Source organism: Saccopteryx bilineata, chromosome 5 (assembly GCF_036850765.1).
Source record: "Saccopteryx bilineata isolate mSacBil1 chromosome 5, mSacBil1_pri_phased_curated, whole genome shotgun sequence".
In the NCBI taxonomy this organism is placed as follows: domain Eukaryota; kingdom Metazoa; phylum Chordata; class Mammalia; order Chiroptera; family Emballonuridae; genus Saccopteryx; species Saccopteryx bilineata.
The window spans coordinates 139,958,353-139,974,914 of NC_089494.1; the positions used below are offsets into that span (position 1 = coordinate 139,958,353).

The 16,562-nt window shown below is 36.2% G+C and overlaps 1 protein-coding gene across 9 annotated transcripts in view; it reads left to right on the top strand.

Annotated features, from left to right (window-relative positions):
* Positions 1–16,562, top strand: part of ARHGAP21 (Rho GTPase activating protein 21) — a 187,917-nt gene that overhangs the window by 66,789 nt on the left and 104,566 nt on the right. For all 9 annotated transcript variants that reach the window (XM_066232789.1, XM_066232796.1, XM_066232798.1 and 6 more), the window contains exons 3-4: positions 12,747–12,926; positions 15,956–15,980. In XM_066232789.1, the coding sequence (XP_066088886.1) occupies positions 12,747–12,926; positions 15,956–15,980 (205 nt within the window). The remainder of the gene's footprint in view (positions 1–12,746; positions 12,927–15,955; positions 15,981–16,562) is intronic.

The following is a 16,562-nucleotide window of genomic DNA, read 5'->3' on the forward strand; positions in this document are numbered from 1 at the left end:
ATGGCACTTTTTGAAATTCTGTATATAAAGCTAAGAACAAACAAAAGATAACTGTTTGACCAACAACTTCGTTCTTGAGAATTTATCCTAATGAACTACTTAGGATATTTCACAGAGATTTGTCAACAAAGTGGTTGTAGTGCTAGTTGTATAAAAAATAGTATAATAATAGTATACTATACTATATGTATAATATATACTATAAATATGTATAATAATAGTGCTAGTTGTATAAAAAAGCTTAATGAACAGTGAACATCCTTAAATGACAAAGAAGAGTGAATAAATAAAATGTGATTTATTCATATATTGAAATGCCATGCAGTCTTTAATGTCTAGCTATGTATTTATTAACATGGAAAGACATTTATAACATATTAAATAAAAATAAGTAGATTAGGAGAGCATATTTCTAAAGTTTATTTGCATATGTTTACATTTTGAAAAAGTCTGTAAGACTATATCTGCACCAAAGTATTGACACCAGTTTTCTCTAGAGGGGTAATAGTAGATAAATTGTTTTCTTTTTGTTTAGCTTTGTTTTCTAATTTGACTTCAATGAATATATATTATGTATCGAATATGTATAAATTATAAAAGACAAAAGAGTGGTTTATTACCCGTTAGCTATTATGCCCAGGTGGCTAAACCAGCCTGTCAGTGGTGTAGTGTAGTGGAAAAGTTCCAGGATCAGGAGACTGAAAATGTAGCTTCTAGTGCAAGCTGGGTTACTAATTAGCTATGAAATCATCAGTGCGTCTCTTTGGGCTTTAGTTTCTGTGTTTGTAAATAAATTGCTTGAACTTGATCTCTGATTTTTCAGGTCTTTAACAGACTGTTAGAGTTTCTGAGGAACTGGCAGAACGGGAGCAGGTTTCTGTACAAACTCCCCTGCTTTTGTCCCCATACAAAGCAACTCTGCATATTTAATACTTTGTATTATAACTTTCTGTTTAAAGCTGTCTTTCAGCAACAGACCATGGGAAAGAAAAAGAATCCTCTAAGATTCAGTAATTCTAAGTGTGTTTTATGCTTCTCTCTTTTAAGTTCCCCTCTTTCTGTTCACTGGGACAGACGCAAGATCTTGTAGGACAGAGCTTACCCGTCATAAGGACCCCTTTGCTCTCCTGGAGATAATCATACTATGATAGTCTACATTCATTGAGCACTGGAGAGTAAATAAATAATTCATGACTGGGGTAGAGTGCCTTCACCTTAGCTGACATATATAGAGAGATGTATACTTTTGCGCTTATAAAAAACCATTTCAGCATCTTTTATGAATTGTTTTCCTGCTTGCCCCTGACCTCCCTGGTCTACCCTACTTCAGTTTGGACCCTAATGAATATTTTGGGTTACCAATATTATATAACTTTTGGCAAGTTGCTTAACCTCTCAGAGACTCTTTTATTTTTATTCTATAAAATGGTGAGTGACCAAGTTGAATTATATTATCTCCAAATTTCCTTCTAGCTATAAAGTTCTGTGAAATTATAGTCTCTATAGATTAGGTTGAAGAAATTAAATCACTAATTGATAATCCAAAATTTACTTAGATTCAGAAAACTTATTTGAATATATATTTAATGAAATGAGTCTGTTATTTTAGATCATTATGATGCTTCAAAAAAAGGGGGAGGCAGGCACAACCACATGATCAGGGTCTGACCTGTGCCGGTACTTCTTTGAGCCTGTGCACATGCTCAGTATTGCTCACATCTGCCCCGAGGGGACTGTATTATTTCATTGATGGCTAAAATGTATTGAAATGGATGCTTGACTCTTCATTTGGAGATTCCTGTCTACCCAAAGGATAGGGAGACCATTGTTTTTAACCTAAAAATACAGTCCGTTCTCTGGTTCAGAGTAAACAAGATTTTATTTGCATCAAAAAATAAGTAGTTTCTGCCTGACCAGGCGGTGATGCAGTGGACAGAACAATGGACTAGGACACTGAAAACCGAGGTTTGAAACCCCTGGCTTGAGAATGGGCTCATCTGGTTTGAGCGTAGGCTCAATAGCTTGAGCTGGGTTCTCTGGCTTGAGTGTGGGATAATAGACATGACCCAGAGGTCGCTGACTGTGCTGTAGTGGATCACTCCAGTACAAGGGGTCACTCGCTCTGCTGTACCCCCCCTCCCACCCATCAAGGCACATATGAGGAAGCAATCAATGAACAACTAAGGTGCCACACAAAGAATTGATGCTTCTCATCTCTCTCACTTCCTGTCTGTCTGTCCCTGTCTGTCTGTCTTTCTGTCTGTCTCTCTGATAAAAAAAAAGTAGCATCTGAAATAGCTATTGTATTATCTGATAATAGAGCTTCTTTACAAGGAAGTATGTAAAAAAATGGATATCAGCCACTGAAAGGCCCGTATCAGCAGTCAGTGAAAGATGTTATCAGTGAATGTCCAAGTAAATCATGTACTTAAATATTGAGTTATATTTTTTAAAGTTAAGTTCAAATGTTCAATTTGAAATATTCTGAACTAAAATCATCTAGATTTTTCAGCTTCAAATTGGGGCCCTGGCCAATTGGCTCACTGGGGCCCCTGGTTGGTTGGCTTACCATCGGCCCAGTGTGTGGAAGTCCCAGGTTTGATTCCTGTTGGGGCACACAAGATAAGCACACATCTGCTTCTCCACCCCTCACCTTCTCTCTTCCTCTCTCTTTCTCTCTCCTCCCCTCCTGCAGCCAGTGCTCAATTAGAATGAGTTGGCCCTGGGTCCTGAGGATCGCTCCATGGCCTCTGCGTCAGGCGCTAAAAAGGGCTCCAGTTGCAATGGTGCAATGCCCCAGATGAGCAGAGCATCGCCCCCTAGTGGGCTTGCTGGGTAGATTCTAGTCAGGGCGCATGCAGGAGTCTGTACCTCATCTCCTTTCACTAAAAAAAAAAGAAAAAGAAAAAGGTCATCAGAGTGTTGAGATTCCTTTGGTCATCATCTTTCATGCCTTAAATGCTAAAATATCTACTATAATTCTTAGAAAAATACATCTAGATATTCAAGATCGAAGTAGTTCCAATTGTTATCGACTTGAAGTAGACAAAAATAAAAAAGCCCCAAATCTTTAGATTCTATAAACAGAAGCTGCAAGTCAAGAATTTCCAGGCATGCTTAGTATATAAAAAAACTATAAAAATCTTTTAATTCAAACAAATAAACCTTTTAATTAAAAACATCAGATTTCTACTTCTGCTGAAATATTTTACAGAGAAATATCCCATTAGAGAAACTCAATATGTGAGGAAAAATTTGCTATAAGATTAATTCTCTCTGGTTTTAGGACCATGGAGAAAGTAGTTTAAAGATGAGCAATGTGTCATTGTTTATAATTACATTTCTTTTCTGCTGGTGGCGTAGAGTAGACAGAGTAGGCTAGCTATGTCATTACTGGTTCTGTATTTTTGATGGATTATTCCACCACTGTGAGCCCATTTCTTATTCAGATTTATGGTATACCTAAAAGTTGAGTAAAAAGTTTTAAGGATGTTCATGGGTGTGTGTTTCCTCAGACAAAACTGTATTTTATACACTATTCTGAGATATGAAAAGTGTTACCGTAATCTCTTTTGGGAACAAGCCTATATGTTTATGTATTGTTGACCTGTTTTTTTCAAATTTAATATTTATAGTAGTTCTTACTATGTTTAATGTACTGTTTTAAATACTTTACAAACTTGAACTTATTTAACCTTTATAGGAAACGTAGAAGTATGTACTGTTATTATCATCCTCACAGCAAAGATGAGGCACTGAGACACAGATGTGTTAAGGGATTTGCCTAAGATCCCCAACTGGTAAAGGAAAGATTCAGGTCCAGGGAGTTTGGTTCCAGAGTCCATGCCCCACCACCCCAGCCATGCCATTTCAGGTGGCAGTCATAACTGTGATAGTTAAATGATTCAATTATATAAAAGGGAAAAAATCCCTAAAGCTCACACATTCAAATCCTATGTGGTGTTTTCTAAGGAAGGGATACCTTAAAAGGTGTTGCATCACATGAAAATATCTGGCTCTAAAATAAGGAAGAAAACATTACTTTAAGCAATTGGTACTACTAATAATACATAACAAATATTATATAACAAAGTATTTTCAAAGAATCCATAGGAGTAGGGCTCATAATTGACATTAGAATATTTCAGGATGAATATAGTATAATACTTTCTCATGCTCCCTTATGAATGGTTCCTGGAAAACACATTGGAAGCCATGCCCATTCTACTTAAAGTACAAATAATTACAAAGGATAGCTTAGGGGCTATATATTTATTGTGTATATAACCAGTTTTTTCTAACTCATAACTCATGTTTACTTTTTTTTTTTTTAGTGAGAGAGAGATAGAAACAGACAGGAAGGAGAGAGATGAGAAGCATCAACTTGTAATTCTGGCACCTTAGTTGTTCATTGATTGCTTCTCTCATATGTGCTTTGTCTGGGGAGCTCCAGCCGAGCCAGTGATCTCTTGCTCAAGCCAGTGACCTTGGGCTTCAAGCCACCGACCATAGGGTCATGTTGATGATCCCACACTCAAGCCAGAGACCCTGTGCTTAAGCTGCTGACCTCAGGGTTTGAACCTGGGACTTCAGTATCCCAGGTCTTCTATCCACTGTGCCAGCACCTGTCAGGCTTATGTTTACTTGCATGACAGCCTCTCATCTCTGGCTAACATTTGGACTTCGTACTTTTTATCTATGACAGTTATTTTAAAAACATATTTCATGAAGTAAGTATAATTTACATACCATAAAATTCACCCATCATAAGTGTATATTTGAGTGGTTTGTAGTAAATTTACACAGTTGTGGAAATTTTATTACAGTTACTTCTAAAACATGCCCAGAAGGGTCCTCAGGCCAGATTGCATTCCTTTCTGTGAGGTTTGTATTACCTTTATTGTGAAATGATTAGTGTTTTCCCCTTATACGGTCTCTCTGCTTTTAGGTTGCTTTTTCTAGTTGTTTTATCTAGTTATTATGGAGTTAGTTTTTATCCTTTATTTTGGTTTCTCTTACCCTTGAGTTATTCAATCAAGTGACCTTGTAATGAAGACTTTTAAGGGAATCAAATGACAGTTCCTATTTCACAGGAACTTGACTGCTGTCACTCCAGTCACTGCTTGGCTTCTTGCACTCTGGTGCTGTTGGTATGTGAGCTCGCACTAGGGTGGGAAGACGAGACAGGCACAGAGCGATCTATGTTGTGGGGTCTTCTCAAGTAGAGAAGTCTGTGACTGCAGTGTCCCTGCCTATGTGCTTGCAGTATGCCCTTGTTAGAAATCCAGTAGATCACAAGGCTCCGTGGGTTGGTAGAAAGAATGAAGAAGGCATGTATGTGTATTTGCTTTCATGTTCTCTTTCTGTGTAGAGAGAAGTATCACCTGCCCCTCTCTCCTGCAGGGATAAATGAGGAGAGGAGACTAGAGTGGATCCATTGTGATGCTCTAGGGAGGATGTGGTAATTGAGAGAACTGAGCTTTGTTGCAATAAAAAATCTTAATTTTAGTTTGCAGAAAGTAAGAAAAGAAATTGCTTAATCTTCATCCCATCTCTGTTTTTGTTAAAAATTTAGAAGAAGACAGAGTAGTCTCATTTCAGAAGCTTAAAAGCATGAAACTGTGATCTGGAAAAATTATACTGGAGAACAAATTTTTTTTCATTTTCTGTTGCATGAGGTTTTAGAACTGTTTCTATATAGTTCTGCATCGCTGATTCCAAATCTGGAATCTGTTTTTTGGTGCATGCTCTAGCTTTTATGCAATTTTAATTTCTTTTTGTTACAGTTAATGACATGCATTAGTTTTTTAATTGGAGTTAAAGGGCAACGACGCTTGGATTGAACATAATCACAAGGCAAATAATCACTTTTACATAATTGTAGTTGTTTTTAAATGTAAAATATTATTATCTGATAAAAACACCCTCTTATTTTGTATTTAAGATTGAATCATGGCTTCTTCGAGTAGGCGTAAATGTAAGAATAGTCCTGACACCTTCTGTTATATATGTGGCTGTTACACACTTCAACGTCAAAGGCACAATATTTCATCATTTGTGACACGTGCATATATTGCCTATTTTCAAGTTCCCCTTGGCGATCAAGACAAGAATTGGGCTCCTCATAATTGTGAGGAAATGCTTTGTGACTGGACAAAAGGAAAACGCAAAGGAATGCCTTTTGGTATTCCCATGATTTGGCGTGATCCTAAGGACCACAGCAGTGACTGTTATTTCTATCTGATCCATACAAAGGGCATCGGCAAGAAAAAACGGCATATGATCATATATCCTAATATTCCTTCAGCAATACGACCTATCCCACACTCTGAGACATTCCCGGTTCCAGTTTTCAATGGTTTTATTTCTTCTAAGGACAAAGAAAGTGAACATGGTGATCAAGTGTATTTTGATAAGATGCATGAGGAAATGGTTGTAGAATCTGAAGGGTCTTCTTCTGATGCCAAGTAGTCATTAACCCCTCAGCAGTTTAGCCAACCAGAATTGAATGACTTAGTAAGAGATTTGGGCCTCTCAAAGAAAGCAGCTGAGTTATTAGCCTCCAGGCTTCAAGAAAAGAATGTACTTCACCGGTCAGCTAAAGCAGTGGTCCCCAACCTATTTTGGGCCACGAACCGGTTTAATGTCAGAAAATATTTTCACGGACCGACCTTTAGGGTGGGATGGATAAATGTGTCACGTGACTGAGACAAGCATCAAGAGTAAGTCTTAGAGGGATGTAACAGAGGGAATCTAGTCATTTTTTAAAAATAAAACATCGTTCAGACTTAAATATAAATAAAACAGAAATAATGTAAGTTATTTATTCTTTCTCTGCGGAGCGGTACCAAATGGCCCACAGACCAATACTGGTCCGCAGCCCAGGGTTTGGGGATCACTGAGCTAAAGTATCCCATTTCAGGAAGCGTGAACAAATTTTTGTGGACTTTTTTTCCAAAGACAAAACACTTGGTTTACTGTCATGATATCAGTAGTCTTCTCAGCCAGCTAGGTGTTACCACTTATAGTCCAACAGAATGGCAGCTATTTCTTGACAGCTCTAAATGGAGTCTGAAATGTGATCTCCTACACAATGGTAATGTTTATGCAGCAGTTCATATTGGTTATTCAGCTCATCTGCGAGAAGATTATAATGACATAGAAATTGTCCTTGACTTTCTGAAGTATGAGGAGTGTATCTGGATCATTTGTGTGGATCTTAAAATGGTAAATTTCCTTCTAGGACAACAGAGAGGTTTCACAAAGTATCCTTGCTTTCTGTGTTTGTGGTACAGCCGAGCTCGGGAGAAACACTGGACACAGAAGGAGTGGCTGAAATGTGAAGCTCTGGAAGTAGGGATGCAAAATATTGTGAATGAACCTGTAGTTAATCGAGACAGGATCATTTTTCCCCCACTTCCCATCAAACTTGGCTTAATGAAGCAGTTTGTTCATGTTTTGAATAGAGAATGTGAATGCTTTCAACATAGTATTTCTGCTTTTCCTGCCTTGTCTTTTGAGAAGATAAAAGCAGGTGTATTCGATGGACCTCAAATTTGAACCCTCATATGTGATGAAGAATTTGCCAGGAAGATGCATAAGGAGGAGAAAGCAGCAAGGCAGTCTTTTGTGGCAGTTACAAAGAACTTCCTTGGCAACAAAAAAGCAGAAAACTATGAACTTCTGGTTCAAAGGATGCTGTTGGCTTTCCACGACATTGGATGGAACATGAGCATTAAGATTCACTTCCTGAATAGTCACCTTGATAAGTTTCCCGAAAATCTTGGAGCTGTGATGAGCAGACTACTGCTGGAGCATCAAACGAGATTGTGCTCAACAAATACACAAACGCAAGAGCTACAAAGGCAAATATTTGCCTGAATAGAATTTAAATAAGTTTTGCGCAAATTTTATGATTAAAATAAGTGTTTTAGTATGTTCTATTTCGAAATTGTAGACAAAGTCTGATGCAAGCATATCTTTTAGTGTATTAGTGCATTTACTGCATTATATAAATTATTATATTTTCACAAAGATGATTCCCAAGAAGACATTATACTTCATTATGTTAAACTAAATGTTGAAAATTTTACAATAAGATGAACATCTAAAATCTTGAATTTCAAAAAACCTGTAGCTTACAGAGAAAAACTAATGTCGGATTTGAGATCAGCATACTTGAATTAGGTAAGAACAAGTGTTTTTGTTGATGCAACAAAAATTTTGTTCCCCAGTGTTATCTTCCTGATTGATTGAAAGGAAAAGAAGAGGAAACATGAATGTATTTGGGAGCTGTGAGGCCAAGATACAATAATGCACTAGAAAGAAGCTTATTACATGTAAATTTTTTATAGTGCTAAAATGAGAGTCCTAAAGAAATAAAAAATTAAAAATATAGGCCCTGGCCAGTTGGCTCAGCGGTAGAGCGTCGGCCTAGCGTGCGGAGGACCCAGGTTCGATTCCTGGCCAGGGCACACAGGAGAAGCGCCCATTTGCTTCTCCACCCCTCCGCCGCACCTTCCTCTCTGTCTCTCTCTTCCCCTCCCGCAGCCAAGGCTCCATTGGAGCAAAAATGGCCCGGGCACTGGGGATGGCTCTGTGGCCTCTGCCTCAGGCGCTAGAGTGGCTCTGGTCGCAACATGGCGAAGCCCAGGATGGGCAGAGCATCGCCCCCTGGTGGGCAGAGCGTCGCCCCATGGTGGGTGTGCCGGGTGGATCCCGGTCTGGCGCATGCGGGAGTCTGTCTGACTGTCTCTCCCTGTTTCCAGCTTCAGAAAAATGCAAAAGAAAATGCAAAAAAAAAAAAAAAATTAAAAATATAAGTTAGATCAGAGAGACATTAGGTGTAAGAATCTATGCAGACTACAGAATAGATGATGAAAAATGGGGGAAATATGTTCAGATTCAGAAAATACTGATTTTATTCTTGTCTTGATCCTAGCTAGCAGTGATTCTGAATGAATCAATTAACTAATCTGGACCTCAGTTTCCTCAGGTATACAGTGAAAGGTTCACTTATCTTGATAAAGCATAAAGATTTTTTTTATAAAACTTTTTTTGTGACTTAAAATTATATATTGAGATGGCAACTAAACACATAAAAAGACATTTATCCTTAACCATCAGGGAAATGCAAATTATAATCAAAATAAGATATCACTACACCACTATCACATGGCTAAAATAAAAAATAATGTCAGTGCCAAATGCTGTTTGAGGATGCAAAGAAACTGACTGGGCCATGCTATGCATTGCTGGTGGGAATGTAAAATTGTGCAACTCTTCTGGGAAAAATTTGGCAGTTTCTTACAGAACTAAACATGCAGCTACTGTACAACTCAGCAGTTGCATTCTTGGACGTTTATCCTGAGAAATGGGAATTATGTTCACACAAGAACCTGCATATAAATGGTTATAACACATTTATTCATAATAGCCCAAAGCAACCCAGATGTCTTTTTAAAAAACTGTAGTGCATTTATGTTCTGAAATACTGCTCAACAATAAAAAAGGAATGGTGCACTCAACAACTTAAACGAATTATGCTGAGTGAAAAAAGTCCCAAAAGTTGACTGACGGTGTAACCGTATTTATGTAACATTATTGAAATGACAGTGATAAAAAGATGGAATAGATTAGTGGTTGCCAAGGGTTAGGGACTGGGTGAAGGGTGAAAGGAAGAGTAAGTATGGTTATAAAAGGGCAACAGGAGAGGTCTTTGTGGTGATGGAACTGTTTTTTGTCTTGACTTGTTGTAGGTATACAAATCTGTCCATGAGATAAAACTGCTTAGCATAAACAGACACACTCATGAGTACAGATAAACCTAGTCAAATATGAATGAGATGGATGGATTATATTTTGTATCTGTATCAATATCCTGGTTATGATGTTTACTGTAGGTTTCTAAGATGTTACTGTTGAGGAGAACTGCATCAAGATTACATGGGGTCCCTCTGTATTATTTTTTGCAACTACACATGCATATATATATATCTCAAAATAAGAAGTTTAATTAGAAAAATCAAGCTAAACCTAGTATATACCGTATTTCTCCATGTATAAGACGCACCATTTCTTGAAAATTTTGGGGTCTAAAAACTGGGTGCGTCTTATATACAGTGGTAGATTTTTTAACTTGCATTTTCTGCTTTTTTGCGCTTGTTGTCTTTTTTAAAAATTTCAGGCCCCAAAATTAAGGTGAGTCTTATACATGGGGAAATGTGATATTTCATTCACCCGTGTATCTCATGTGTAGAATTGTGTTGTGACAATAGCAGGTACTCAGTGAATCTTTATTCACTGAATGAATGGAGAGAGAGAAAGAGAGAGAGAAAGAGAAAGAAAGAGTGCATGTATAAAATGGTTCTCTCTTTTGGATCACAAAAGGGGAGGATACAGTCACCACTAAAGCTTAACTAAACTATTTGGGTAATTAAACCTAGAATAATAACTTTTATCCTGCAAGTTCTACCTGATTATATGATCACTGTTACAGTTACTGGGGTGTCAACTAGAATCGTCCATGTTGAGATTGGTTCTCTCCCCCTACCCCACCCCCTAATCTTTAAATCCTAGAAAGGGATAAATTAAAATGCACTTACAGTAGCTTCAAGAGTATGGACTCTCCAGAGATGGCTTGAGAGTACGATTATAGTAGCTTTATAAGAAGTCTTAAGGTATTGTAGTGTAAATACTCCAGTTTTGTTCTTTTTCAGAGTTGTTTGGCTATTTAGGTCCTTTTAATTTTAAAATTAAGTTTAGAAAAAACCTGCCAACTTCTACACAAAAATTTTCTCAGACTTTGGGCTTTCCTTAAATTTGTAAATCGAGTTGGGGAGAGGTGAGACGGTGGATGCTGTGTTCCTGCGCCTTGAGCGTGGTCTCTCTCTTTATTCAGATAGTCCATCTCTCAGCAGAGTTTTGGACTTTTACAGGCCTTGCAGCTCTTTTGCCAGGCTTGTCCCTAAGTATTTTAATATTTTAAATGGTATATATTTAAAAAATTTTAAAATTTCAGTTGAGCCTGACCTGTGGTGGCACAGTGAATAAAGTGTCTAACTGGAACACTGAGGTCTCCAGTTCAAAACCCCGGGCTTGCCTCGTCAAGGCACATATGGGAATTGATGCTTCCTGTTCCTCCCCCCCTTCTCTCTCTCTTTCTCTCCCTTTCTCTCTCTCGCCTCTCTGGAATGAATAAATAAGATCTTTCAAAATAATAATAATAAATTTTTTCAGTTGAAATGCCATTGCTTTTGTATATCACATACTCCTTTCGTTCACATTTCATTGACTAGATAGAGTTCAATCACAGCTGCCCCTACTGTAGGTTTGGCTGGGAAATGATACTATATGGCTGTCTTCCTCAAAGAAAAGAGTTGAAATTGATAAATAGCTAACTAGTAACAGCCCAAATATTGACTTTATGGTGGAAATGTTCAGGATTTTGCAGTCTCTTGAGTTCACTTTCTTCACAGTGTAATATATTTTTATCATGCAAAAATTGCTTTTGGAAGCATTTTAAAGTTTTGGCACCTTCACATGAAGCATATCCTTGTGGAGGAATAGATAGATTCACTAGTGGAACATAATAAAAATACATAACAGAATCAGGTTTATACAAGTATTGGCCATTTGATAAAGGTGACATTTCAAAATTGCTGAGGTGAACTTGGGGTTGTAATTTATTACAAACTATTAGCAGCAATGAAGACATGTCAAGTTTGAGTTCCTATTAGATTAGGGATATGTCTGGACTAGAGGTGAAAATTGAGGTGTCATCTGTTTATACAGTAGATGGTATTTATTTACTGCATGACACTGTATGTAATCTCCAAAACACAGGCTAGAGACCTAAATCCTAGAGACTCCTAACATTAGAAGTTCAGCAGATGAAGACAGAGTGAAGACTGTTGAGGTTAATGGTCATGAATGTAGAGTGAAAATAGCTTAGTTTTTTCCTCCTCCTGTGTTCAGCTCCATAGGTGCCGGCCCATATTAGGCATTATTGATTTATCTAGGGTTATATGACTTTGAGGAAGAGGAAGGGAAAGTAATGAATTGAAGCTGGCTGCCAGAGAAGTGAGGACATTGGTTGATAAGATACAGGGAGAAGATGGTAGGGTCAGCTCAGATTGGAGAGTCGTAAGGGTTGGTGTACAAGAGGGAATGAAAAATGGAGCCCTTGATTTGAGATTGTGACTGGTTTCCAGTCATGACCAGATAAATGCCAAGAGTGGGCGAGAAGAGATCAAAGAATTATAAGGCCAAGATGGTGGAAGGCTATCTATGTGGATAGTGAACTTATGCTCAGATCCTGAAGGCTTTACCTCTTAATTTCTGATATCCTTTTTGCTGTTGGACTGATGACAGTTTAATAATTTTACTTGGTAAGAGTTCCTTGTCTCTTTCATAGTTTCTTAGTCATAGTTTGCTCTACTTGATTTTCTTGGTGTGATCTTTCATTTCTTGTATTGAATTTAAATTTTAGCTGTTATATTTCAAATTTCTAAGAGTTTTTTCTTCTGATTAACTTTTCATAGCATCCCTTCATAGGGAAAAAAAAAACTTAGTTTTTGATGCTCTGCGTGATTTGTGCCAATACATGTAGTTTATACATCAGAATGTGGTTCTTTTTTCCCAGTAGGGTCAGATCTGCACTCATGTATTGTATTTTACATACCGTTTTCTCTAAGCTAGCAAGTGTATTGTATCAGTAGTTAATCTAGTCTATCTTTTCATTTTAGGTTTCAAAGAGCAAAGATGGAAAAGAACAAAGCGAAACTGTACCATCGTCCGAGGATGAAACCTTCTCCTGGCCGGGCCCCAAGACGGTTTTGTTGAAAAGAACATCTCAAGGCTTTGGTTTTACATTAAGGCATTTTATTGTTTATCCCCCTGAGTCTGCAATTCAATTTTCATACAAGGTAAAAGAAATAATTAAAGTAACCTGAAATAAAAATGAAGCTATTTCTATCTCCTTCTTCCTCTTATCCATCCCTCCTACCTTCTATCTTGGAAGTGTTATATTTTTATTTTTATCATATTCTTTTATATTTCTACCTGCTAGAACAGAAATTTTAATCTTCTCTGAAAGGATATGTTGATTAACTCCAAATTAATTTTTCCAGGAATTCTAATTCCAAATCATTTTACTTTTTCTAATATGTAGCTGTTTTTATACTATCTAGAAAGGTGGTGAGTTTTCTGGGCAGAGAATGCAGAGAAAATAATTTGTTAAAATATTCTGACACTTATAAAAATGAATGGGATTAGAATAATACTTGACTTTCAAATCTGTATTATAATCATAAGCCAGAGTCTGAAGACACAGCTTTTGCCCAGGGTAAATTACATTCATATGCTTCAATGTATAGTGAGTAGTAAATGCAGTGGTGGGATTCAAATAATTTAACAGCCGGTTCTCTGTCCTAATGACTGTTTTAAGTATAAGAAAATGATATACCAAAAGATAGTTTATTATTGCATTCATTTAATGCTTAAATAAGAACAATAAAAGAGTTACACAAAACTAAATTGTTATAAGAGTTTTAAAATATTAAATAATATGACAAAAACAATAAAACTGTTATTTAAGATATTTCCATATTAATTCTTGATCGGCGTCCTCACTTATAGTTTTTTCACCTATGGACAGAATGAACATTACTATGGGCGCTTAGAATACGCTGTTGTGCCGACGAAAGTTAAAAAAGAGTAAGGAATGTAAATTTGTGTTTTCCACATTGTGCGGCTGCCCAGGCACCCACATTAGAGAGAACCCTGATTACAAGTGCCATTTGAACAACTGGTTCACTGAACTCAACAAAAATTAGGTATCGGTTCTGCCAAACCAGTGCACAATGGCTGAATCCCACCACTGGTAACACGGTCTAATAAGGGGCAGTGTGGCATAGTGTGATAGCAGCTGACACTGAGTACTGGCCTATGTCCTCTACTGTTCTCTGTGAGCATCGTCTCACTTTGCTATTGCCCTGTATAACAGATCTGGAAACTGCTCTGAGTCACATGATGAGTAACTCGTGGTCCCAGGATTTTAATCCTCCAACATGAATGCCTGATGCTTAACTATTGTACAACAGTATAAGGAAGTATGATCTTTAGAAGAGTTGTGAGACCTTGGCCAAGCCATTTAGTTTCTTTTGGCTTCTAGATTTCCACTTTAATTTGAAGGAATAGAATTAGAAGATTAGAAAACCTTTTCTAATTCAAATTTTTATGACTCGAGGCTGCCTTAAATCATCATTTCAAATTGCTTCTGGAGACCACACTCCTTTTATTATATCTTTTCAGTAAAATGTAATAAAGGGATAAACTTTTTAAAAAGTTCCAAATAGTTTTTAAAAATTATGAATAATTACTACTTTGGAATTAAACTAATGAGTTTGGAGTTCCTTAAATGTCTATAAAACTACTTAAGTATGTTTTTTAAGAATATAATTTACTCTAAAATACCTAACAGTATTCCTTAAGTGTTAATCATGTGTTAAGAGCACTGGGAAATTTAAACTCCCTTTAATTACATACGAAGACTGAATCTATTTTTGTCATCTTGTTTTGTTTGTAAAAGAGCTTTTGATTGTGATGAACATATATTAGTATAATTTTATAAGATAATTTTACCAAACAGGTTAAAAGTGAATTATTATTATTGCCATTATTAAAAAATACTTCCACAAGTTTTAGTAACAGTTCATTGTTAACCTTGTTTTATTAGAGTCAAAAGAGCCTAGATTTGAGTCTCATCTCTGCCTGTTGTTAGCTGTGTGATCCTGGGTGGGCCACCTGACAAACAGTACCTTTCTCACAGGTGGTTGTGTTGCTTATATAATATATGCAGACCACTTAGTCCAGGAATTGCTGTAGAGTAATTGCTCAGTAAACTTTAGCTGTTAATGCTGTTATTATTTAACACAGATACTCTTGCAAATAGGTCTGTCTTATAAATTTTACATGGAAAATACATATTGAAATCTTATCCTTTATAACTATAAAATTTTGTCCATTCATTTCAAAGGAGTTATTTTTTAAATTCCTATTGTATAACTTTTAGAGAAAGTGCAATTAATACAATAATGTCTTTAATATGTCACTTAGCTGGCAACCTTACCGGTCTCAGAACAGGGCTTATAATTAGAAAAAATATATACAAGCTGGGGCAGAAGTAAGTTTATAGTTGTTTGTGTGGAAAATTTTAACACAATAATTAGTAAATAATAATACAAGAACAAACTCTGTATTTCATGTACTTTTGCCACACCCTGTATATCTGGGCAGCCAAACTAAAGGTCAAAATTCATATAATATATTATCAGCCCTGAAGACTAAATGTCTTTTTTTATTTCTATAGTAAATTGTGTCTTTAATCTGATAGAGGCTCAAAAAGTGTATTTTTATACTAGTTTTTCAAAGTTGCTTTCTGATTTCCTAGCTAAAGATTAGATGAATAGCAGCAGGACAGCCTGGTAGCAATGACTGAGACCAAATAGATAAACCTCAAAATTGAATATAAGAAATCAAATATACAGCATTTTGGAGCCACTCAATTTATATAAAGACAGTTCTGCATCCTGTAATAGCCTTTAATGGCACATTTTATTAAAGGATAGTATAGTGATGATGACCAGCCTGTCCCTCTCTCCCAAGTTCTGGGTTCATCTATCCAGCTACCTACTTTTGACTCCCTCACTGTGGCTATCTCCACACTCAGTGTCACAGACTGCATTCCTGATGCCTTCTCTCTAAGTTGACTTCACCCATGGTCTTCCCATCTGTGTTTGTGAAGGCTCCATATTTCTGGCAAAAGGCACTGTTAATGAGATTTAATTGGCATATTTTTGAGAGGACAGTTTGAATTGGATTGAGCTTTGCTGTGATTTCATGAGAGTTTATAGATATGTATTCATATATGGATATATATCTTTTTATTTTGTAGGATGAAGAAAATGGCAACAGAGGAGGTATGCTATAAGTTTTCATTTTTCTCTGAATGTTTTCTGTTTATTTCTTTCTGTTCTTTAATATTAAATGAGATGATGCAATTTTTGGAGTTCAAATATATAACAATTCTTAGATGTGAGAGTTATAGAAATTAAATAGTTTTACTTTAGATTTTATAATTTTATGAATTTATTGTGTCCTAATTTAAACAAGTAATTTTATATTAATTATATATTCCTGTTTATGGGGGGGATATATCATAATTCTGAGGAAAGTTTTTCTTGAGATTGTTATTCACTTAGTAATCTTTTAAATTTACTGATTCTTTAGCTAAGAAATGTTGTGTGTTTTATCTATTAGATTTATTGATTCACTGTTGGGTTTATGATTATGTATAATGACCTTTAAAGGAGAATCAGACTGGGGATAGGGTTATTTCTTAATAACTCCTGTTTAGCTTTAATTTCATATGAACTTTAATGAATTAAAATTTATACACAATAAAATTCACCCATTTAAAAAAATTTTATTTTTAGATAAATTTAGATTTTAAAAAATTACCAGAATAAAAAATATTAATAATTACCAGAATAGTACAGAGA